The sequence below is a fragment of the Bemisia tabaci genome, chromosome 9 (genome assembly GCF_918797505.1).
Source record: "Bemisia tabaci chromosome 9, PGI_BMITA_v3".
In the NCBI taxonomy this organism is placed as follows: domain Eukaryota; kingdom Metazoa; phylum Arthropoda; class Insecta; order Hemiptera; family Aleyrodidae; genus Bemisia; species Bemisia tabaci.
In genome coordinates this window covers 37,716,105-37,742,840 of record NC_092801.1, presented here as the reverse complement: position 1 = coordinate 37,742,840, position 26,736 = coordinate 37,716,105, and the positions used below count along the sequence as shown (strand labels likewise).

The following is a 26,736-nucleotide window of genomic DNA, read 5'->3' as shown; positions in this document are numbered from 1 at the left end:
CGAGAGATAAGTAAAAAAATAGATGTACTGGAGGAGAAGTGCTTCTCCACAGAGTTTGAAGAAGGAAAAAAAATGCCCAAATTTACTTACTTCAGCATTTTCGGCAAAATCACTGCAATTTCCGAACCTTTTTCTGGCCAGGGGCCAAAATTAAATGATTATGAAGGGCCACTTAGATGTTGTAGATAAAAATAGGACTGTTGAAAAAGTCGCCGTTTTCAATAAATATGTTCCCGGAATGGAAGAGTTAGGTTAAAAAATTTAGAGTTAAAAAATTCCCATGAGCCGAGTGCCGTAGGTTAAGGGCCCGTTCGCCAAAACTAATCGGAACTGTATGAATGAATTGCTCCTTTTAAAAATCAAAACAATATCGAATTGCGATATATTACACAGTTAAGATAGGGCTATGTCCTGTCGTAAGCGGCGACATACAGTCGATATCATTTCAATAATCGCCCCAATGGCCACGATAGTTGTTAGACGTTTACGGTTTCCCTGGTAACCTTTGTTTGCTATCAGCTGATATCGAGTAAATGACTAGGAAGCTCCAACCCAAGGGTTAAAGCTTCCTTAACCGCGAAAACTTTAAAATTCAAATTTTCAAATTTTGAACGTAAAGTACATTTTTTCCATCACGAGATAAAAGCACAAACAAGTTTTGAATTGTTGACTGTATCACCATGATTCCAAAAATACAATACACAACATAGCATTGACTAACAATAAAACAGTATGCAATAAAATAAAGTCATGACAAGGAACATAGCCGAAAATGGCGCCGATTCCCATCAACCAACGCGCGGTCTCTACAATGTAACATGCTGCATTGATACTCCCCAGCTGGGACCGTCCGGAATAGCAGCTCTAGTGCAAGCACCAGAGCCGCTAAAAAGGTCCAAGCTTCGTGCAAACATTTAATGAGGTCATTTTTTTTTTGTCTGAGTTGGGAGTGGAAACTATATAGCTTGTAAAAACGGATGTAAATTGTTTTGCATATTTAATGTGGATGAATACTTGTACGTTTGTACGTTCAAATGTGTTTTATTCATTTGAACTGAAATATTTTTGTCCAAAAAGGTGGGAAAGTGGCTTACAGAGAAAAATAGTCCTGAAGTGTGGTTGCGTGTACAGAAGCCGTAATACGTATGACATGAAATATACGTGTGACTTCTTTCAGGTACCTATTGGCATTTGCATCTGATTTTTTTCTAGTTGCGAAAGTTAGGAATATTCATACATCTGAAATTTAAAAATGTGCAAGAATAATGCAATAAAGATCTAGGAATCTGAGAGTTTTCCTTTTGAAATTCAAATAAATTATATATGAATGAAAATCCTATGGAAAGTGGACGAAATGAGCAACAATAACATCTGAGGTACAACTTTTCGAAATGTATTTCTTCAGGTAACTTCTGCATCTCATCATGAATGAATAGGTGTATCATAACAAAAAGGACACAAATATTTTGAAAATTTTTGGCGGTAGATGAGATTATAAAAATGAACTATGCAACACATTTACAAATTAACCTTTAAAGCATTTTGAAACGTAAAAATATATCATTAAAAACTGTAAATTTGTGTTAAAATGTACTAATAAAATTATCTACATTAATTTGTATAAAACTTAGTAAGGATCCGTCAAAGTCTTTTCAAGATTTCATTACTTATACAAAGAATCATATTTCAGAGAATTCATAGGATAATTCAAAAACATTTTCGTAATTTTTCATTGAAAAAAAAAAAATATTCTGTAAATATCCTTTAAAAGCATTCTCTGGTTTACTGAGCATTCATTTACATTCCGAGGCAAGTGATATATGTACATTTTGTAGTCAAAAATATAAAATTTACAACATGGAATAAAATAGAAAAAGTAGAATTAAATTATTTGTTGAATGACTAGATTCATTGCTGTCCGTTCCAGACAATATTTTCTATCCACGGCAGGTACGAAGATACTCGAGTGTAGACCCCTGGTGAATTTTCTTGGCCGCAAACTTTCCCGAACGATGTAATACCCACGATGTAGTGTTGACATTTGCTGTCCGGGTGCGGAATCCCAAGAGGACCACCCGAATCACCCTGAAACAGGACATAAAATAAAAATCAACTTTGTTACCTCTGTTAAAGCCTTTTAACGACTACACCAGGAAAATAAAAACAAGTCAATCTATTTAAAACTCAAACGCTGGAATTTTGTTTATAATGGTTAACGGTGAAAAAGATTAAATTTATTTATATATTTATTTACTTATTTTATTTTTCAAATAAAAAGAGTTTTTGATTATGAGCTCGGAGTAAACATCCCAGTGAACAGGAAAAAAATGTGATCTACGATTGCATAAGTCTGATGGATGGGTCAATGCTCGCCTTACAGTATACATTATTCATTAAACACACCTCAAGTGCGAAGGAATAATAAAAAAATTGAGAACGCAAAGCATACCTAAGCTTAAGTAAAATGGTAAGAGAGAGGGAGAGAAAGAGGGAGGGGGGAGAGGGAGGGAGAGAAGGGGGGGGGTATAAAAAATCAAGATCGATCTCGAATGGTAACTCAACTTTTTATGAAATGAGTATCACTGCCATTGTCATAAAACTGAGTGGGAGACTTGGAGTATAGCCAAATAATGACTATAATTCACTGTTTTCCCATATCAACGGTGAAACTACCAAACCACGTATCTCGTTTGCGGTGTTTAAAAATCTACGCTCACATTTTATTTTTTTGAAGTAGACCAAATCAATATCATTCCTTGAAATTTTCACGGAATTTTCTCCGCACAAAGAGGAAAAATCACAGAAATTTTCAAGACTGGATGTTAAGTAGTTTTTCATTTAAAAAATAAAGTATGACAGGAAGTCTGCGACGTCGCAAACCGAGATACGTGGTTTGGTAGTTTCACCATCGATATGAAATGAACGAATTCTCATGGACAGTCTGATCAGCTGCATATTACCATGTTTAACCAAAATAACTTACAATAATGCTGAACTAAAACTATGTAAATACGAGAAATGTTGGAGCGAAAATAGCAAAATCTGGAGGCCCAGGAATATTTGCCTGATGTTGCAGAAACGCCTTTTAGCGCAAAAACGTCTGATGGGATTTTTGTAGGAAATTTTTCCGGTGCAGATTCTACCTTTCCACTCACGTTTTTCTGTCCTTGTAGAGGTCAGCTCCGGAAAAGCAAAATTGTTTCCCAACATGGCGACTTTGAAAGTCTGCAATGAACTTATCAGCGGTTTTTTTTTCGTTGGCACAATTGCCCGTGACGTAAGTAGTATCCTCCGTTTGACGCGTATGCTCGTCTCGCAGGTTCAAGGTCAATCTCTTCAGCACTGCCGTGCTAAGGAAAAACGCCGTGCGAACATTCGAGAGTTGCGAAATTTACCTCGATAAAATGTTTATTTTGGAGGAAAGTTATGAATATTTTTCCTTGAAATTTTCAGAATCTTTAAGTGAAATCGCGAACAAAATTATCTGAAAAATCGAGGGGAAAATATTCATAAGTTTACCAGAAAATTTGCGTATTGTGATAGGAAATTTGGCAACGCCTGAAAGTTCATACGGCGTTCCTCCTTAGTACGGCAGAATAAGTATTCTGTGTAAACCGGTGTGAAACGTGAATGAGTCTTTTAATGTCTAATGACTTTGATTCTACTTCACGTCCTCAGGATATGCTTTATTCTTGCCTGCATTCATACAAAAATACAGTTCACAGTAAAAATCGCTGCTTCGAAAGACTGTTGTCAACTCTATCAAATTACCTAGAGATATAATTTGGACACTTTTTTTAATCGTACATGGCCCGTATAATTAAATTCCAGTAAAATATTTCAGGCCAATTTTAAGAGTTTCTTTCGTTTTTTGTCGTCACGGACATTACACCGTCCGATTTGTTCAAAGACATTGCCCCCAGTAGTCTTACTGTTTTTCATCAAAAATAATAATCCCTAAGTGTCTCTCTTGGTTTTTAACCTCATTTCCGATCCATACTAAAAAAATAATAATTTATTTTATTATAAACATAAGTGTCCGACGAAACAAACAATGTTTTTTTTCATCCTAAGTTGTAAGTATGTATATATAAGCCGCTTTTACGGCGCGCTAGGGCGCTCTGCGACGCCTACTCGCCACAGGAATCCGTCATGGTAGAAATCCTCCGGAAGCTGGCAAAGTTCCCGTTTAAAAATTCCCAGTAGCGGGTACACCAATTTTTGATTGACATTTGAAATTCCTTGGAAATTTTATTTCAGGAAATTGGGACTTGAATGTAACTTCTCATTTACAAAATATTACTTGAGCGTGATAACTGCTGCGCCGAAAACGTCTTAGTATGTGTGACCAAAGATTTTTTCACCTGAACGAGCAATTATTCAGTACTTTCAACACCTAAATAAGGAAGGGAAGACTCCGACGTAGCATTAAATGGACTACATTTTGCAATTAGGAACTATAAATTCCGGCCCGGTTTAAAAACAACGTATGTGTCATTAGTTTCCCCATGCTTTTAAGTGTTTTTTCAGATGAGTTAGAATTTATAGCTCCAAATTGCAAAATGCAGTCCAAATGACCCAATGACGAATAAATCGATATCTATGATTGCACTCTTATTATCTTGCGCAGATTTCGACTTTGAGCACATTCTCTGGATCCAAGTATCTGCTGCGATACGAGGTGCTTTGATTCTTGGCGTTACGTTAACAATTGAAGTTTGAACGTTCTTATCTTGCAGGATGGGAGGGGGAGCGGAACACGTCTATAAACCAATCTACAGTAATAAACAGAAAAGCCGGAGGGCTTTCCAGTGATTATCAGTAGAGGAATCGCATAAAATTAGAGCAATTTCGAGTTAAATTGATCGGGCAGCGGCAACCTCAATTAGAATGGCGTACTAAAACCAATCACCATCTCGTCATCTTCCGGCCAAAGTATCACAAGCGCCCTGCGACATTTCAAAATTTCCGCCGTCATTTTATTTTTGTACAGAGAAATTGTTGGTTGAATCTGTTTGAAAATGTCACTGCATTTTATCGGCAGCACAAAGAAAATTCAGTGAAAATTTTCGAACAGTTTCATTGAAAAACTATGTAAAAAAAATAAAATGGCGGCGGAAATTTTGGAAAGTCGCATGGCGCTTGTGATACTTTGGCCGGAAAGTGAGGGTATAAAATGTCATATTCGCTGAACTGATTTACACTGATTGAATCTTTAATGATTATGATGCAGAAAAACGCGATAATTGAATCGTATATAGCAAAAAGAAACCAGCGCAATTACAGTGCTTTCAAAATCGTGCAACTTCTCCTTTACCTATAAAAATACTCAATATATGTACAGTCTTAAAATGTACACAATTCTTTCCCTTTAAAATTAAAAAAAATTTGGTGGGAAGCAAAAACTATTCGCAATTCTGGGATATTTTTTAGGGAATTATGAAAAAGAACATTTTTACAACACTGCAACTGCGCCGGTTACTTTTTGTTAAACGGTCCAAATGATAGGGATAGGAGGTGGGAATTCGAAGATTTTTCACTATGATTTACTGTCAGCTCGGACACATTCGTGAGTTTTGGATACATATTTTGGAATGACGATTTCCTCTTTTTTCAAAGAAATCCTAGATGATGGAGTCCTCCGGGATCCGCGGATTTCTGAAGAGAACAAGAGGAGAATTTACAATGTTGTAGCCAAAAGTATTCTTATTTATGGATGTGAAGTTTGGCAGCTGAAGGAACGGACACAGAGGATGCTGAGAGCAACGGAGATGGATTTCTGGAGGAGGTCTGCAGGAATTTCTAGGAGAGATCGGGTCCGCAAAAGAGTGTGTCAGATCATGAGAGTCAAAAATGACATCATATTCGACGTCATGACCAGACAGCTTGTCTGGTATGGTCATGTCAATAGAATGACGGACGAAAGGCTGCCGAAGAAGATGCTTGATTGGGTTCCTCCCGGGAGGAGACGAAGGGGACGCCCAGTGAAAGGGTGGCGACAGGGGATTTGAGAAGAAATGAGGGTTTGCCAACTCCCTGAAGGGCTTTAGGAAGATAGGGGACTTTGGCGGCCAGTGTTCGAAACTCATCTTTGAGTTTTAGGAGCCATGTGGCGCATCAAGCCCGATTTTTAGGCGCCATTAAAGATTTTTTGGGGCCAAATTGAATTTTCGCCTATATTTTACGGCGCACTTAGTATTTAGTGAAAAGTTAGACGTAAGATGTTTTCGTAACAAAACTAGTAAGAAACTGTAACTTGAGGAAGACAAAATCACCATAAGGATGAAATCGTGAAGAATAGAAAAAGCTTTCATTTGTAGTACTGAAAATTTAAAATAGTCACCAATACGAAAACTTAAATTTCTAGGGGGCAATTTTTAGGGGTCACGTTGGCGCAGAGCCTTCTTTTTTTAGGCGCCATGGCCGATTTTTCAGGCGCATTTGGCGCGTTGGCGCCTGTGAGTTTCGAACACTGTTGGCGGCTAGGTGCCGCAGAGCGCCAGAGTGCGCTGTAAAAGCGGCTTTGCACATACATACATTCTAGATGATGAAGACCTCGGTGATGAGGAAAATTCCTTACCAGGCATGTGTCTTTGCCACCCTCGAGTTTTCCCGCGCAGAGCATGGATTCTGAGATACCTCTTTCGAGCGAGCCAGCGGTCCGCCTCTCCTTGTCGTACAGTCGGTTGCACAGCGTGTTGTTGATCACGCTCAGCCCGACTTTAAGTAAAGCGTCGCTCCGCTTTCCACCTGAAACAAAATAATCATTTTTCAACGAGAATTTCAGGCTTATTATTGTGTTAGTCATAGCTCGGAATCCGGCGCTCTAAAAAGTTTAGCGTTGTGACATACGCGAGACATGCAGAGAGCGCCTCGGAAAAGGCGTATAATGTTGACATAGCATGCGTTTCAGACACTTCAGCTCGACGGGAAGATGGAATTACATGCGCTCCAGTTGCAATATTCATGTTGCTTTTTCTTTCACTACTCATATTTGATAACTGAAAGAAGGTTACTTTAAAACTATTTTTGTACGTACATCGGGGGGGGAAAAAAAACTAAGCCGCAAGAATAAATATGGTGAGTAATACGTGAAGATCTCCAATAAATGAAATCGAACGCTTTTCCAAGAGAAACCGGGTCAATCTTAGGGAACTAGTATAAAGGTATACCATCAGTGTATCGTTCTTTGAACAATCTCTGGAGGATTATGTCTAAAGAAAATTTAAGGAACTGAACTCGAGACTAATTCAAGTCTTGTCGTAGGCAGGAATAAAACTTCAATGTTTTTTCCAGGATATCACTCATACCGAGTAATACGGTTCCTTCATTTGCTAGATGAAGAGCGTTGACTCATTAAAAACGCCTTCAACGAGAAAAGATACTTCCTAACGTGGTTCCAGTGGCCGAATAGTTTTATCCTTTCAAAACCCGATCAACAGTGTAGCAGTGTAGCTTGGTGAGTAATGCGGTTGCTCCGTTGCTGCATGAAGAGTGTCAACGCATAAAAAACGCCTTCAACCAGAAAAGATACTTCCTAGCGTGGCCTCAGAGGCCGAATAGTTGCATCCTTTTAAAATCCGAATCAACAGTGTAGCAGCGTAGCTTAGCGAGTAATGCGGTTGCTTCATTTGCTAGATGACGAGTGTCGACTCATTAAAAACGCCCTCAACCAGAAAAGATACTTCCTAGCGTGGCCTCAGAGGCCGAATAGTTGCATCCTTTAAAAACCAGTCAACAGTGTAGCAGCGTAGCTTAGCGAGGAATGTTGTCGTTTCATTGCTGAATGAAGAGTGTCAACGCATAAAAAACGCCTTCAACCAGAAAAGATACACCCTAGCGTGGCCTCAGAGGCCGAATAGTTGCATCCTTTAAAAACCAATCAACAGTGTAGCAGCGTTGCTTAGCGAGTAGTGCTGTCGCTTCATTGCTGAATGAAGAGTGTCAACGCATAAAAAACGCCTTCAACCAGAAAAGATACTTCCTAGCGTGGCCTCAGAGGCCGAATAGTTGCGTCCTTTCAATGGACCACTAGACAAGGTACGAATTTCAGCACTCTGATATATGATCCGTAACCAAAATTTCACGTAGAGCACGATGCGCACAATGAAAATTATCGAAATCAACTCCTCACAACGATATTTAATGATTCTTGATGCGTGAATTCAAACCACCTGCTCATGAAAACTCAATGCTCTACGTGATTCACATCGCGCGCTAAACGTTATCATGACAGTCTCTGCGCGATGTAAAAATCTGGCAACCTCAATCTTGACGCTTTGGCTCAGCTATAGCAAATTGCCTATAGTTCGAACAACACATGGTGGGAAATGAATATTGCTCGATTAAGAAACTTGCTGAGACCGTTGTCGTGCGCGATTTGACTCACGTAGAGCTTTGAGTTTCTTGTGAGCGGGCAGTTCAAATTCCTCGTAACCAATGTGAAATGAAAAGGTTAATATCTTCGTTAGGAGTTGGTTTCAGTAATTTTCGTTGCGCGAATCGTGTTCTACGTGAAATTTTGGTTAAGAAACATGTACCGGAATGCTTAAATTCGTACCTTGTCTAGTGATCCATTCCCAATAAACAGTGTTGCAGGGTAGATTAGCGAGTAATGCGGTTGCTGCATTGCTGAATGAAGAGTTTCAACGGATAAAAAAACGCCTTCAACCAGAAAAGACACTTCCTAGCGTGGCCTCAGAGGCCGAATAGTTGCATCCCTTAAAATCCCAATCAACAGTGTAGTAGCGTAGCTTATTTAGGAATGGGGCCACTTCATTTTCTAAATTAAGACTAAGAGTGTCAACGCATAAAAAACGCCTGCAACCAGAAAAGATGCTTCCTAGCGTGGCCTCAGAGGCCGAATAGTTGCATCCTTTAAAAACCCAATCAACAGGGTAGCAGTGGGGGCCACTTCTTTTTCTAGATTAAGACTAAGAGTGTCAACGCATAAAAAACGCCTTCAACCAGAAAAGATACTTCCCTAGCGTGGCCTGAGAGGCCGAATAGTTGCATCCTTTTAAAAACCGAATCAACAGTGTAGCAGCGTAGCTTAGCGAGTATGATGCGGTTGCTTTACTTTTTAGATGAAGAGTGCTGACTTATAAAAATCGCTTTCAACGAAAAACATACTTTTTTACTACAAATTCAAAATCTGTTGAGATTTTTTACCTAATCAATACGATATACCAAATTCCAGTTGGACTTTGCGTCAGGAAGCTTGACGAATCACCCTAGAGCCCCTTTATAAAGAGAGCTAAGACAACGCGGCTCACGGATGTCACAAACGGAAATAAAGATAATACAAAGTGAACGTCTTTCGTAATCTTTGATCAACTCAATCTCGAAATCCTGTATCCGTTCCTACTCTCATTCCGTTTGTTCCTCCGTTCCCTCAATTCCCCGGTCCATTCAACGTTACAATCTTTGTAATCACTGGAAAAAAAACCCATTGGATCTAGAGTCCAGACTCTTAAAAACATCGACAAGAATAAGTTCTCTTGATTCAATCAGAATCTAACTCAAATCAAGAACCAAGTCTCTTAATTTAAGCGAATTTCTTTTTGATTCAAGCAAAAATCCGATGGAATCAAGAGTATTTTTTTTTTCTTGTCAATGTTTCCAAGAGTCTGGACGCTAGATCCAATGTGTTTTTTTTTTATCGCTGTTCGATCTAGCGCTGTGTTTTTTTTCCAGTGATCGATTGAAATGTAGTCTTTATTCCCGTTTGTGACACCGTGGAGGCCTAAAATACGGGGACAAATCAGAAATGGATTCTTAGTGTCTTTACTCTCAGTAAATAGGTAATCTAATTCACCCTAAATGGTGGGCGAAAAATGTTTATACTAACCATAATCAGTGGTGCCCCATCCGGTAGCAACGGGAAGTTCGCTCCGGCTCAGATCCCGCTGCTGATGGAGACAGGCCGGGCGGATGGAGTTGCTGAAGGAGACTTCCCTTTCCAGGCGGACGAGAGCGATGTCGTTGTACTTTTGGTCGTCCCTGTAGTCGGGATGCACCGTTGTCTGCTCCACCCGAACGTCCACAGGGCTCGCCCCGTCGTCCTCGTTGTTCAGGATCAGCTCGCCCAGTCGAACCTGCACTGGTTTCCCCCTGAAAAACAGCACGCAATTCGATTTTAATATCTCTAGGTGCGTGATAGGCGAAAATATGGACTTGGATTCACCTCTAGATAAGGTTACGAATTTAAGCTTCACTAGAAAAAAAGTCGCTTTAATCTAAAGTGAAGGCTCTTGAAAACATTGACAAGAAAATTTCTCTTGATTCAATCGGATTTTTTGCTTGAATCAAAAAGAAATCCGCCTAAATTAAGAGGCTCGGCTCTTGGATTCAAGGAAAAATCTGATTGAATCAAGAGTATTATTTCCTATCAATATTATTATGAGTCTGGACTCTAGGTCCAAACGACTTTTTTCCCCAGTGAAGGTTACGACTTTAAGCTTTGTAATTTATGTTTCCTCATTGAAATTTCGTGTAGAATACGTTTTGGACCGCGCTAAGCAGAAAGGAACCAAGCCACATCAGCCATTGCCAAATTTAATTGAGAAATTTAATTTTTACATGAAAACGGCTGTGCGGATTTTTGTTCAAATCTCAATGAATTGTCTGCCTAGCACAGAGACAAGAGACCCTCCACTATAAGTAGAATATATAGTATCTCCACTATATAGTATCTTGGCCGTTGTGGAAGCTTTTACTTTCGGGACTTCAGCATTCTTCTGTTGACTTACCTACATCCTACATGGTTGATGTTCAACAACGTGTTGGCAGTTCCGTTTTGCAAACAAGCCGAAAATGGCCAACGTTTGGGAAACTTGTTTGGCTCATGACGTCATCCGAAGCTCATCATCGACCATGTAGGTAAGTCAACAGCCGAAATTAGGATGATGACTGTTGCTCTCTAATAATTGTCCATAAGGAATAGTTGAAACCCCGAAAGTAAAAGCTTCCACCTGTCGCTAGGAGGGCAGTGGAGGGTTTCTTGTCTCTGGCCTAGCACGAAAAAAATTCCTCAAAATTTTCAAAGGAATCCCAACGAACGTTCTATTGTAAAAAGTTAAATTGCCCAATTCAATTTGGCAGTACCTGATGTGGCTTGGTTACCTACCTTCTGCTAAATGCGGTCGAAATTTTTAACGGTGTAAATTCAAGAAGTTCCCGCTCGTAAAAAACCTACATCTATGTACTTTAAAGGAATCGCTCACTAAACGTTACCTCAACAGTTGCTGGCGGTTGAAAATATGAAGACCTCATCCCGACGCCTTGGCTCAGCTGTTGCATGGTTTTTACGAGTTAAAAAACACATGGGGAAAGATCATTGTTCGATCATAAGAAGCATCCCGCGCGCGATTTGATTCATGTAGACACTGGTTTTAACAACTTGGGAGAATTAATTTTATTCTGTGGCTTTTTTTTTTTGTGGCATGTATGTAAAGTTGAACGATCGTAAAAGCATGTCAAAGAATTGTATACGTTTGGTCTCATACACCTCATACGTTGTGAAATGGACAACACGACGGCAGTGGTGTGGCGTGCTTTGCGATATTTCGATTGATCTGTCATTTAAATATACGGATAAGGATCGATTAACAGGGTGTTCGCAACGAACACTTTAATAATCGATTCTTTACCGTAACTTCAAATGGGGAAGTATCGTTAATCGATCACTCACGCCTCCCCACTGCACGTCTGAGACGGCAATTTTTCAATACAAACACTTCATTTGGCACCTATGGCCGGATAACTAATCCTGGTCTTATTGATTGATAATCTGCATGAACCGAAAAAATTTGGAAGAAGAAGAAGGGACAGAAACCCGTCTGATTTTAATGCGGGCGTAACATGCGAAACGAGTGAACTTACAAGCTGGTGCCGATGCAGTGTGCGGCTGTCAAAACGAAGTTCTCACTTATGAGGGTGCCTCCGCAATTGTAAGTCAGACGACCTCGGTTCTTATAGCCCAGTGCGACCTGCAAACAATCAATCATACCATTCCTTATTCAAATAAATAAATAAATAGGTCAATCATCTTACTTAAAGAAAAAAACTAGGCCGATTTTTTTGGATACGGCGCTCTCTTTTCTCTACTCGGTTGATGTGTTTGCTAATGAGAAAACGTCATTAAAAAGCCAAGTTTACGCTATCCTAACTTTCCTAATTACTTCCTTTCCAAATTATAGTGGTTTTCGTATGGTGCAATAAATAAATGAACGTATTTCTATCAGACGGAACTATATGTGCATTATGACGTAAGCTCTGTGTTATGCACATATTCGTATGGGTGTCAGGGTTCACTGGGCTCATGTGTTAATGCACAAAGCTCTGTTTGGCAGAAATAGTCCAAATACAGGAACATTTACGGTACGTAGGTTTGATAATTGAAGGAGATACACGAATTTATTTGGAGACTTTAACGCAGGACAAGAAAAAACAACTGCCAACTTCCTCGTGCGTACCTATTGGTGGTTCTTATCGCTTATCAATTTACTTGAAAATCACCTTAAAATCTGCCGTGCCAAGGAAAAACGCCGTATGAACATTCGAGAGTTGCCAAATTTATCTTGATGAAACATGTATTTTTGACAACATTCATGCATATTTTTCCTTGCAATTTTCAGATATTTTAGATTAAATTGCCTAAAAAACTGTCTGAAAATTTTGAAAAATAATATTCACCATTTTCCCAGTAAATTCGATTTTTATCGGAGGATACTTGGCAACGACTGAACGTTCATACGGCGTTCTTCCTTAGCATGGCAGCACTGTGCTTAATTTGTGTAATTTACTGCCAAAATCTGCCGACCTATAAAGTGAGATTACGTCTATGTAAATTCAAGTGCGCTCCACTCAGCCCGGTTGGTCAAGTAACTTCCATCATAAATTACCGATTGCGACTCGCCAGCAGTGAAAGTTTGACACCGGAGATGAGTCATACGGAAACGTGATACTGACAACTCTGAACGATTTAAATTAAGCACCCCGTAAATTAAGAGCTTTCAGATTTTTGGAAGACCAAAAGCCCCGTGAACGACTGAATGGACTTCTAATTCAGAAGTTTGATCATTGCAACTGAACATTCTGCTTGACTGATCTTGTACATGAGCAAAAACACGTTACAAATAGTTTACGTTGTTGAAACTAATCGTGTCTAGAGTGTAATTTTACAACTGTCCGTGCAAATGCATGAACCATCAGCGTCGAATATCAAATCAAAGTAAACTTGTATCCTATATTTTGAAGATCACACTTAGCCAACAGTGTTTGTGACTACCAAATCGTGTAACAGAAATTTCGACGGTTTTAAATTAACCATGGCGTACTTGTCATGCTTACAGAGGGTGTTGCAAAACATCATATAAGAGCAAATGCGTACATAGAATGACCCTTTTTCTGGGTTTTCCTCGAGGAGGTAAACGGTTTTCCTGCTGCTTTTAAATTGTCGAGACGTCAGTGAGAAAGTTTAGAATTCCACTCGGAAAACCCTAGTTCCCACAATAAAAACATTCTCAAGCTGCTGGTGCACTTTTCCGTAATGGAATATCCACGTTATTTTTTGTATTTGCAGCGGTTGGAAATGACTCTTGAAGGAACATGGAAAGGAAAAACTGTTTACTGCAAATGTGGAAATGTGACCTTCGGTTTCGGATGAGATATATTTTTTGTGGAGTATTAACAGAAGTCACCAATATTTTGCGTCTAGGTAAAATCACTGGATATGCTCTTGAGAACGGATGAGGACAAGTACTAGGGATTTCTTTGGCCCTAAAGTTGACCAAAACTTTAAAGTGCAAAAAAAGTTTCTTCGTAATGAATTTTTCCTTTAACGGTCATCACTCAAAAACTCTTGTTCAGTTTTGACGTTGCCCTGAAAAACGCAGTATTCGGTGTCTTGAGGTTGGTCACTTCTTATTTTCGTGCTAAAAACCAAAATACTGTAACACGTAATTTTTCAATGAATATGCTGCAATTTGATTTTAAGAATGGAGTTTCCTGTCAATAATATTTATTTATCCCTATTCTGCTGTGCCAAAGAAAAACGCCAAATGAACATTCAAGAGTTGCAAAATTTCCTTCAATTAAATATTTATTATTGAAGAAAGTTACGAATATTTTCCCTTGAAATTTTCAGGGAATTTCGGTGAAATTGCGAACAAAATTATCTGAAAAATTGGAAGCATAATATTCATAAGTTTACCAGGAAATTTGTTTTTTATCAAAAAAAAGTTGGCAACGCCAGAAAGTTCATAAGGCGTTTTTCCTTAGCACGGGCACCTTTCCTTAGCACCTTTATTGTAGGACCCAAGGACTTACCATGTGCGGAAATTCATTGAGAACGGCTTCTTTCCCTCCGACGATTAAACTAACACTGTTCTGAGGACAGTTTTCCAGTAGGAGAGATTCTGGCTCGGAATCGATTGCCAGAGGTAGGACAGCTGCAACACTGCTTTTTGTCAGTTTTTTGTACTCTGCACATTCTATTATAAAAGAGAAAAGTTTCAAGTTAGTATTTCATTCGCATGCCTTTCCTTTAGCAGCTCGAATTTTCTGTACAAGGTGAATTCGTAATTAAGAGTTATTATTTCAAATTTCATTCCCCCTCTACATAATTTGCAGGAGCGATACTACAACTTGAATCTTTGATACAAGAAATGCTTTTAAAAATAGTAGGTGATATTGGCTACTTTCAAGGAAAATTATTTCAATGGAGAAAGTTTTTCGGCGTTATACACAATTTTTTTGAAGAACATTTCAACTAGAATTAGCCTGTGTACCTTAATCAGTGTTTAATTTCCTCTGGAATTTTATCTTTTTTTACAAGAAAATCAAGAAACGTTCCGTTTTAAAATTTTTTGAGTAATTTCTGTAAAAGTTAAAGAAAACTTACACAAACTTTCAGGACGATTGTTCCAAGTTCTGTTCATGCAGTTGGGCTGATTTTGCTTAAAATTCGTCCGAATATCACCCAACGTATTCCTTTTTTAATATTTGTATTTAATTTGGCATTTTACCATTCATTTCCCATAAGTAAACGGTCTAATAATCTGAGGAGGATTATTTTACATCCTCATTATGGTGAATTGAAACTCAGAGAAGATACTATCACCAAATCCAGCCCGTAAAGTCGCAGTCTCCCTGACGAAGGGACGTAATTTCATTTTAAGGTTGAAAAACTGACCCAAAAAATTCAATTTTTAAAGGGATAAAACTTGGCAACTACAATCCAAGATTTAACAATTTTTGCGTTTGATTTGAAGAAAAATCAGCGCAATTTTTACTTGAATATGACCACATTTTGATAAAAATGGCCTAATTGTGGGTGAAGATTTCTCAACATGGAGATGTACTGCCTTGCTAAGGAAGAACGTCGTATGAACCTTCAGATGTTGCCATATTTTCTTCCATAAAAGTCAAATTTACCGGAAAAATTGTGAGCATTTTTCTTCACATTTTCAGACAATTATGTTCGCGATTTAATCTAAAATACCTGAAAATTTCGAGTAAAACTATGCAAAACTTTCCTCTTAAATACATGTTTAATTCGAGGAGATTCAGCGACCCTCGAATGTTCATACGGCGTTCTTTCTTAGCACGGCAGTGTAGTTATGTTGTTTCATCAGGGCAACGACAAATTGTCATAGTTATGTGGCAGTAAAGAGCTCTGATCGGCGTTCAAGCTACAATTCAAGTAAAACTTCATTAATTTGGTGGCCTTTCATACCATGACAAACCGTCATCATAAAGACGTGAAAGTTACTTACTAGTTTCACTAATCCTAGGCGCTTTGACCGGTGACCTCGTCGGCTTGGGTGGATACCGTGGCGGACTGTTCGTAGTTGATGCTTCACCCGGGTAGACAATGCCCCCATCGGTATCCGGCCTCGAAGTTGTGTAACTATTCCCACCCCAGTTACCACCACTCGATGGGTAGACAATCCCCCCTGGTCTGGGGGAGGCTTTTGGCTTATTCCCTTGTGGATAACCATTACTCTGCGGGTAATTGTTCCCTTGTGGCTCGTTGTTCCCTTGCGGGTAATTGCTCCCTTGCGGGTAATTGTTCCCTTGCGAATAGTTTGGACGATCCTCATCGTAGGGATCCGGTCGTCGGGTTGTGGTCCGCGGTGGCACGAAAAAGTCGGTCGAATCGGTATCGTAATTGTTGAAATGGTTCGGATCCGGCCTTCTGGTCGTTCGAGTCGTGACAAGATGGTTCACGAACTCAGAATCATGTGGATCCGGACGTCGAGTCGACGTCCGTCGACGGTCCTCAGAATCGTACCAATCTGAGCGCTCGGTCGTCGTTCTCCTCGTCTCAGAATCGTACCGGCGAGTCGTTCTTCTCGGCTCAGAATCGTAATAATCAGGTCTGCGAGTCGTTCTTTTCGGCTCAGAATCGTAATAATCAGGTCTGCGAGTCGTTCTTTTCGGCTCAGAATCGTAATAATCAGGTCTGCGAGTCGTTCTTCTGGGCTCAGAATCATACCGGTCCGAGTCAACAGGGTCGTAACGGTCGGGACGCCGCGTCGTTCGTCTGAGCTCAGAATCGTACCTGTCCGGACGTAGTCCAGGCTCAGAATTGTAACTCTCCGGGCGTAGTCCAGGCTCAGAATCATACTCAGAACCATACTCCGGTCGACTAGGTCTCCGGCTCGGTTTCGGGATGAAATAGTCCTCCGAGTGCCCGTTCGGATTCCTGTCCGGTGAGCTCGAGTAGGGCTTATCAGGGTGAAACTCGCCAGGCCTGGACGTCCAGATGGACTTGTCTGGTCGTCCTGATTGAGGTCGATCCCACTCACCACCCCCGAACTGGAACTGCGGCTTCTCGCCGGAGTCGTTACCATCGAAGGTATCTTCGATAAAGCCATCGACGGTATCTCTAGGTGGAACATTTTCACTTTCGTCTGGCCTCCTGTTCGAGTACTCATCGTCGCCTTTCGCGTACCAGAGTTGTAGTCTTGCTCCTCGATCACCTGTATTTGAGTATCGGGCGGTTTGGCCTCCATCGTCCGATTCGTCGAGATTTCGTCCGTCGTGACTTGGAGCCCGGTCGCGTGACTCCTCATCTCTAGTTCCTTCGTATCGAGAATCCTCTCGATAGTCTCCACTCTCCCTGTGGTAGTTTTGCCTCTCTCGTTGTCTTCTATCTCTCTCGTCGAACCTTTGACCAGTTCCGGGACGACGGGTCTCCTCATCCGACCACCCGGACCTCTCTTCCTCATCTCCTGACCATCTACGTCGGCGACTAAGCCTGAAACGAAGAGACCTCGCTGTGGATGGATTCGATGGAGCGACTTCCACCTTTGCTTCCGTCTGAGGCTGATCGATAACATAAATCGAGCCGTTTCTGTCCCCACTTTCTCGTGCTGCCAGCCATGCATGCCTCCGGGCTTGGTCCTCATCCAGGATTATATCTTCGTCAGGATGTGGAGGGAGCGGTGGTGTGAAAATAGCCTCCTCCCTCTTTTTAAACACCTCTATGAGCTTACTAGCGAGCTCGAATTCCAGCTCCTGCTCGATTTTGTTCCCGAACTCGAGACAAACTCGTTCGATCGATCGACCGCTGAACATCTCCGTTATTCCATCCCTCCGCACTCTATACAATTCCTCCACGTCTACTGGTAAGGGATTTCTTCCGCCACTTTTTGAAACGAACGGTAAAGCATCACCCCTGAGTCTTTGGAGATATTTCCTGCGGAGATGGTGCAAGCACTCGGTCACGTCAAATTTCCGCTCGTTAGGTTTGGTCACTTCAAGATTTGATTTTGTGACTTCTTCACGCTGGGTAGAGATTTCGTTCCGAGTTTGTCCTCCAGCGCTATCTGGCGGCTCACCCTCGAGTGACGCTCCACGGTGTCTTGGAACTTCGCTCGTGATCCGTTCTTCTTCATTATTTCCTCTATCATCTTTAACCATCGGTTTCTCTCGGTGAATCTTAGGGGTCGGCCGCATGAAATGAGAGCTAATTTCATCGTCGTTTACTGGGGTTGTTTTATGAGACACACCCCGAGTCTTCATTTTGTCGGGCTTGAGGGAAGCGCCCCCAATCTGAACGACTTCCCGTTGTGGCTCCTCAACTTCCGGAAAACTTCCGGGAAACTTCTCAACTTCAGGTTCCTGGTTCTCGTCCACATCGTCATCTCTGTCAAAAACGTCTGGCCTAAATCTCTCCGGCCTAAAAAGAACCTCTTCTGAAGCAACTTGAACGCGTTTTTGTCGCCGCACACCTTCCTGAGGCTGATTGAAAATTTCTGACTCGAGAAGCCTCGGTGAAAACTCATCTTCCTCTAGCTCGTAGAGCATCCTCATCGGACTTTGTGGACTCCTTTTCGCTCTTTTGGACCCGGATGTAAGATGTTCCGCCTCTTCGACCCGTTTGGAGACCCTCCTTAAGTGGTCGTCTGTATCAGCTACCGGTGACGGCTGCGTATCGGGATGATCATCGGTTTGGTTCTGACCCTTCTCAAATTCTGAGTCGTCTTCATCATCATCATCATCATCATCTTCTTCGTCGAAGACACTCCGTAAGTGGGCTACTATCCTCTCAGCTTTCGACATCAGACCATCTTGTGGGTTTGAATACTCTCGAAACCTGGGTATTATTTTAGTGCGATTGATTGTGCTTGGAATATCGTTCCTAAGAACTTGTCTTGTAGACGAAACCTCTTCAAGCTCTGAGTGAATTTGTGGAATTTCTTCTTTCGGCCCTTTTTGCAACTGTCGCGCTTGCGAAATTTCCTGTTTAGGATCTCTACTTAGGGAATTGCGTCTTGTGGGTGCGATTTCCTCACTATACTCTGGGTGCATTTGTCGTGCTTTTGAACCGCCCTCGCTTGAATCTGGTGTTACCATCCGCAAGTGTGAGTATGCCTCCTTCCGATCTGGATGCGACTGTCTCGCTCGTATAAGTTCCTCTCTTGGGTCCCAGGATGTTCGTCTACGTGCGATTAGTTCTTCCCTGGCGTCCATCATCGTTCGCCTGGTCGTGGTTGTGGTCCTGACTGTTGTCGTGGCCAAAGCTTCGTTCTCCTTCCGGTGGAGCTCCGCTTGCCATAGGATATACTTCTTCAAGAAGTCGCCCGTTGGGTCATCGAAGTCGAATCCATGGGACTCGTCTGTGGTGCTGGTCGCTTGGTCATCGGGTTCATCGTCGAAGGCGCAGCAGATGATAGGGACGCCGATGACATTGTCGAAACCGCACATGTTCGGGTGCTGTTTGTTCGCCAGCTGCGTCTTCAGGGAACTGCACTGCCATGGGAGCTTGCATGTTCCGATCAGCCCGTGGTCGTTCGCGCACCTTTTGCCGACTGAAACAGAAATCAATACGAATCGGAATGAGTATTGATGGAAAGAGTTTTGAAGGGTGGAACAAATTAGAATAGGAAAATAAGGGGATTTTGGTGATTATTTATTGTTCAGGATGTTAATATTTTTATTAGATGAAAACACAAGAAGACCGCGTAACCAAGGCTAAAAAAACAGAATTTTTAAGAAAATTAGTAAACTTAGATTAAAAAACTAGGGTATCCAATGAACTTAAAAAAATTAACGATACGTAAGAACTTGTGTGCTGGTTCTCACGTACATATTACGGATTTCATTTCACCTACATTAACTATCACAACTCTCATGATATCAAATTGCATACCTACATAAATGAAGGAACTTTCGCGTCGCTCAACATTCGCTAACATTCTACTAATACATTAACCACACGTCAATGTGGATGATCTCCAGTTCTCTTCATTAATTAAATGTTATGAGGAATTAATGACGAATATGTAAATACGATTCGCGTGCCTTACAGTTCCTTTTTACTTTCATACGTTCATAAAATATTTCCCATTACTTAAAACGCGTGTACATCAATCTTAGCTAATGCGTGCTTCTTTCAAGCACGGCGACCTGTTATGATCACTTGGATTTTAGCTGTGTGGCAAGACACATATTTTGCCTTCATTTACACGTGTAGGTAAAAAAGCTCCTTTGACTTGAAATCGTCGCATCCTTAAAAAATTACCTACATTGCCTTGCTAAGGTAAAATGCCGTATGAATATTCGAGAGTTGCCAAATTTTCTCCGATAAAATGTTTTGTTTTGAAAAAAAGTTATCATTACTGTTCCTTGACATTTTTAGACTATTTGAATCAAATTACGAGCGACATCCCCTGAAAAATTGAAAGAAAAAATAAAATAAATATTCCCAAAAATTCGTGACTCATCAAAAGAAATTTGGCAACGTCTCAAGGCTCATATGGCGTTTTTCCTTAGTATTGCAGTATAAGCGGCATGTATTATAGTCTGATTGATATTGGTAATAGTCTTGCAGTAGCTGTTTGTATAGTACATTGATACATGGAGAAAACAACTTCGTGCGTGGGACCCGAAGTTTAGGTCATATGGATCTCTGAAGTTTTCGGATTGAGCATCTGAACACTTTAGGTCCAGCTGCTAAGGTTTGGATCACACATCTGAAACTTCAATTCTTACATCTGAAGTACTTCGGTTTTCACATCCGAACAACTTCGGTTCTCACATCCGAGAAACTTCGTGTTCAGATGCTCAATCCGAAAACTTCAGAGATCCATATATGGACGTATTTATGCGAAAAGGAGATATGTGGAAGTGGAAAGATGGGGTGTGCTCGTTAGTGGTCGGGCCATAAGAATGAATGGGGAATATAAAGCGCCTGTGACGTCAGCGGCGACGATGGAGACTCCGAGCCGCGGATCCGTGTCTTTAACTCATGAGCCCTGTCCACAACGCTCTCTTGCCATGCCCGCGGCTCATGAGTTAGCATATTTTGGCGCTTAGCTCCTTTTGATTTAATGTCAAATCCCGCTTTTCAATTTTCTCAAAAGGAGCTATATCCACTTTTACATTGTTTCTTATGGCCCAACTAACGAGCACACCCCATCTTTCCACTTGCACATATCTCCTTTTAGCATAAATACGTCCATATGACCTAAACTTCGGGTCCCACGCACGAGTTTTTTTTTTCGGTGTACAGTTTGTAAATCGTCTTTTTTTATATCATTAGATAAGAAATATGATGAATGAAAAAAATAAAGAAAAAAAATTCCGTAGAAAAATACTATATAATGTGGAAAAAATCACATCAACATTTTTAAAAGCGTTCCCGTGCCCGAAATCACCTTAATGGGCATGCGTTGGATTCGACAACGACAAAGCCTCAGAAGGCAGTGGCCATTATTTCGTCTCTGAAAATCAATCAACCGGAAAAAACTTTGCACCGTGCTCAATCTTCGATGTCGTCAGTTTTAGATCTCGTAATTTCTTCTTCGGTCAATTCAAATTCTGAACCGAAGTTCCTTCTGCATGATAAAACTTCGAGCGAGGATTCCCCATCCGACGGATCGCAGAGCCGCGCATCCCAATCGAGTATGTAAATCATGCATGGGGAAGAGAAAATAAATAACACCTCAGTGATGCGACATGGAGATGCCGATAAAGCTACCAAATTTTTGTAGCCGAGGGGCAATCTTTCTTTTTTTTTATAGCGTTCCTTCGAGCGAGTTTTAAATTTCCCGGTCTGAAACTAACGCCGCACAAAGGGGCCGAGTCAATAGGAGAGGTCAGACAAAATTGGACGTAATTCTACCAAAGAGACCTATGTGGAGGTGAGAAATGTGGGGTGTGCTCGTTAGTTCTCTTTGCGTAAGAGTGAATGGGAATAATTGTGCGCCAGTGACGTCAGCGGCAATGAACGAGCGCCGCCGCGACGGGGAAATCGTTGGAGTGAGCCCTTAACTCATGAGCCCTGTGCACAAGGCTCTCTTGCCATGCCCGCGGCTCATGAGTTCCGCATTCAGTTGCACATAGGTCTGTTTGATAGAATGTAAAATCCCGCTTTTCCAATTCTTCAAAAGGAATCACGCCCACTTTTACATTGCTTCTTATACAGATTTCTAGAGCACACCCCATATTTCTCACCTTCTTATAGGTCTGTTTGGTAGAAATACGTCCAATTTAGAAACTTTAAAAGCTTACAACTCCATTTATACAAACTGTGAGGTTCCAAAATTGGTTTCCTTGGTTTTCTAATGAAATTGTCTACATGTATCACCCCTTAAAATTTAAAATGTGACAAAATGAACATGAAAGTTTGCAGTTACAGTCGAAAATTTCATGTCCGACCTCTCTAATTGACTCGATCCACTGTGTGCCGGGCGTTTCTCTACGGAGTGAGAAGAGTATATAAATAATTCACTGACAATTTTTTCCCCACGCTAACGGCAATATGATCGGAAATATTTCCTGTTCCCAGAGAATAAAATAAAATAATTGCTTTTGGGAATCCCTGATTATGAAGCGTCTTCAGAAGTGTGTTGCGAACCAGTCGAGTTGCTGTCTCAATGTATTTAATGCTTCAAAGTATTGAATTAAATTTATCATATTTTTTGCGTGTCATTCACACCCCAGGATGCAACAAACTAGGCTTATTCAATACTAGAATCTTGGTGAAATTTTTAAAGGGCTATAGTGCAACCTTGTGATTTGATGAATACCAATTTCTCAAAATCATGTTCAACGCAACCACCAGCGCCCCACTTAAAAGATGAGGAGACCAACTTTGGAATAGAACAGAGCCATCCTTTTCGCCTTTTTTCGTTTCAGTCAAGTGAGGGGAAAATTCTCTCGTCAAATCAGAGCTGGTAAAAAAGAAAGAAAGAATTCTTGGAATTTAATACATTTAATTCGAGATGACCCGAACTAGATTTGACTTGGCCTCGAACGATTTCAAGTATCATATTTTTCATTTTAATTTTATACAAATCTCTCATTCAAATTGCTACCCAGGGTCTGGGGTTTCGCTTCACCCCGCCATCATTTCATTTAAACGATGACTTCTGAATTAAAGCAGCAGACAGTTGCTCCTGAGCTGAAAATAGAACATTCCTTCATAACTTTGTCGCACGTCAATTTATACAAGGTTCCATTCTATCAATGTCACGGAGCTAGCGCATTGCTGATGGAATACTTCAATTATTGTAATTTTTTGAGTCGACAAAGGATCAAGATAACTTTTGTCCCCTCTTGCATTTATTCTTTTTTCTCTCTCCTTTTTTGTTTTTAATTTCTCAAACAAGCCCCATCAAAGCGCCTTTTTCAGGAGAAGGAAGTGGGACAAATGTGTTGATCTTTTCGTTAGGCTTAGCAAAAAATGATGAGACTGGTCGAATTTCTTGATGGAATAAAAAAGCTGGACAAAGCTGAGCAAAATAATTCTGTCTACGTCAATGGGTTAGAAAAAAGATTCGTTTGAGTTATTCCGGTGTTGGTAAACTCGTCGTCTCTCGAACGAAGGAACGTTACTTCATTCCGAGGTTACAAAATTGATTAAGAAATTTGGTTTTTCAAAGAATATATCCATGCAATTTTTGTCCAAAATTTTTCTGATTTTTGTATGAGCTCATGAAAAAACGGTAAAACTTTTAGTCAGAAATAACCAAGATTCTCCTGATAAAAGTGCACTTGTACGAGGCAATTCGGCAACATTGAAATACAGTTACATTCATTTGGGAGAAAACGACGCTTTGTATAAGAGAAGGAGGCAAGAGAGTTTGGAAGACAAAATCGGATGAGCGGTTGTATGGAGCAAGACGAAGCCACTCAACATTTCTTGACCACTCACTGGCATTTATTCTTAGACTTTTTTTATTCTTTTTGCACATTTCTCGATTGTTTTATACAATTTTTTCACCTTCCACTGAGATATGCCCAAAAAAGCTTCAAAAAAGGGGAAGAAAAAAACAACATCGTTCCATAATACCTGACATCGAGTTTTTACACCCCTACTGCTCTGCTGTGCTAAGGAAGAGCACCGTATGAACATTCGAGAGTTGCCAAATTTCCTTCGGTAAAATGTTTATTTTTAAGAGAAGTTATGAATGTTTATCCTTGAAATTTTCAAGGCTTTTAGGTAAAATTGCGAACAAAATTATCTAAAAAAATTGGAAGAAAAATATTTACAAATTTTCCCGAAAATTCGTGAATTACTGACGGAGATTTGGCAACGCCTGAAGGTTCATATGACGTTTTTCCTTAGCACGGCAGTGTTGCTAAAGAATCAAACTCTCTAAACTAAACTTCTCCCTAAATCAAATCCACACTTAAAATAGGTAGGAGCTAAAAACAGAGATTAAAAAATTCACCATAATACCACCTTCTTTTACTGTGAAGACATGACAACGTGATATTTCTTTACCATGCCTCGGGGTTTGTACAGCGGAATGACTTTCCTCCGTTACAGGTGGACGTATGTTTCAAACAATTCGAACAAACCGCATTTCCCGTTTCAAAATGTTCGATCTTTGTATTAAAATTTCTGGGAATTGACATTTCCTGGAGACATTTGTAAGCTCGGGATTGAGAGCTCTACAGAATTCTCTTAAAAGGAACCACATACGCAAAACAAATCAGGAAAAAACTTCTATCGGAAATCTGACGTCCATGGCCGATGGAAATCCCTAAAAATAATCTCGATTCTTAAAAAGTTTTGAGTCAACCTATAAATTTGCTTTCCTTTTTCTATTATGTATTATTCCATTTGAATTTTCTCCGAAGTATAAACACACGTTTCGGCTGATACCGACGCAGGTCGTTTTTCCTCTCTGAAGTATTCTCAATTTCACAAAAGCGATGCATTTTTCAATCAAACATGGGACGCGTCCATTCGAATGTAAATTTAAACGCTCATGCATTCAGCCGTGCTAAGGAAGAACGCCGTATGAACATTCGAGAGTTGCCAAATTTCCTCTCGGAAAATATTCATTTTTGAGGGAAGTAATCAATATTTTTTCGTGAAATTTGTAGACGATTTAGATCAAATCACAAAGGGAATTCACTGAAAAATCGGAGGGAAAATGTATATAGATATTCCCGAAAATTTGTGATTTTTTCATGGGAAATTTGGCAACGCTTAAAGGCTCATAAGGCGTTTTTCCTTAGCATGGCAGCATTGGCGATATCGATACTGACTTTAAAAATATATATTGACTCCCCAGCGAAAACAGGTCGTTAAAAGCCCCTGACATTCGAATGTTAATGAGGAGATGCACGCATAATTCTCACACAGAGAGCTTCCACACGAGGCATGTTTGAAAGCTAGCCGTGCAATAAGTCAATCTAATCGTATTAGTGCGTGTATAAAAGCGGAACACTCTTGTCCACACCCTAACCCATTATCAATCACACAGTGTGTGGTCCATGAATAAAAGACCTCTAGTTCTTTAATCGTCTGTCCTTTGAATTTCCGGAACTGCAGCATAAAATGCATCCTCAATTTTTTGAGAAACGCATTAATTATTTAAAATTTCAAAAGTTGACTATTCGGCATACATTTTTTTCCTATTAATGAGTAATGCAATTTTTTTGTTTGCCAAATAACGAGTGTCGGCGAATAAAAGATGCCTTCAATGAGAAACGAGAATTTTTAGCGTGGTCTCAGAGGTCAAATATAGTTGCATCCTTTCAAAACCCAATTGACAGTGCAACAGCGTATCTTAGCGAGTAATGCGGCTGTTTCATTGCTGAATGAAGAGTGTTGACGCATAAAAAACGCCTTAAACTAAAAAAGATACTTCCTAGCGCGGTCTCAGAGGCCGAATGGTTGCATCCTTCAAAAACCCTATCAACAGGGTAGCAGCGTAGGAAGTAATGGGGCCACTTCATTTTCTAAATTAAGACTAAGAGTGTCAACGCATAAAAAACGCCTTCAACCAGAAAAGATACTTCCTAGCGTGGCCATAGAGGCGGAATAGTTGCATCCTTTAAAAACCCAATCAACAGAGTTGCAGCGTAGATTCGCGAGTAAAGGGGTCACTTCATTTTCTAAATTAAGACTAAGAGTGCCAACACAAAATAAAACGCCTTCAACCAGAAAAGATACTTCCTAGAGTGGCCTCAGAGGCCGAATAGTTGCATCCTTTAAAAACCCAATCAACTAAGTTGCAGAGATCGGCGAGATGGGGTCACTTCATTTTCTAAACTAAGACTAAGAGTGTCAACGCATAAAAAACGCCTTCAACCAGAAAAGATACTTCCTAGGGTGGCCTCAGAGGCCGAATAGTTGCATTCTTTTAAACACCGAATTAACAGTGGAGCAGCGTAGCTTATTTAGTAATGGGACCACTTCATTTTATAAATTGAGAACACCGCACCAGGAACAGCCTATAGGCGTATAGGTCGTTATTACGCCCATCTGCTTTTCGGATTCTACGTACCCTGGACTATGCTGTGGTAGCGATAGAATATAGATAGGTAACGGCTCGAGGTCGAAAAACCTTTTTTTCCGAGTTAAGTCAGGCCTCTGGATCGATGGGTGCAAGAACGACCTATAAACGAGCCTATAAGGTGCTAGTTATCCCTTCCTTTACTCACTATCGATATTCTTTCATTTTGCGTTAATCATAAGTGATTAAAATGATTTATACTTTATATTGCCACCAAAATGACTATTGGGCTTAATAATGACGTATAAACCGCTTTATTAAATTAAATATATGAGAGTATAAACCCAAAATGTATCGCAAAATCTACCCGACATCCTTCAATAGAAGAGTTAGGTCACCCCAAAACACCAAAACATGGTGCCTGCATAGAAAAGTCCGCGCAGTACATCAAAAACAAAACTTTAAATGCATTTTTCTGAAAACGCGGTTTCCAGTTATAGGCTGTTCTTGGTGCGGTGTCTTCAAT

General features: G+C 40.4%; 1 protein-coding gene across 1 annotated transcript in view; it reads right to left on the bottom strand.

Annotated features, from left to right (window-relative positions):
* Positions 1-1,372: 1,372 nt before the first annotated feature.
* The window catches only part of LOC109043922 (uncharacterized), a 46,698-nt gene continuing 21,334 nt past the window's right edge, over positions 1,373-26,736 (bottom strand). Inside the window, 7 exon segments of the mRNA XM_072303888.1 lie at positions 1,373-1,922; positions 1,924-2,085; positions 6,581-6,750; positions 9,851-10,113; positions 11,884-11,990; positions 14,332-14,495; positions 15,780-19,322. Of these exon segments, the coding sequence (XP_072159989.1) occupies positions 1,851-1,922; positions 1,924-2,085; positions 6,581-6,750; positions 9,851-10,113; positions 11,884-11,990; positions 14,332-14,495; positions 15,780-19,322 (4,481 nt within the window). The 3' untranslated portion in view covers positions 1,373-1,850.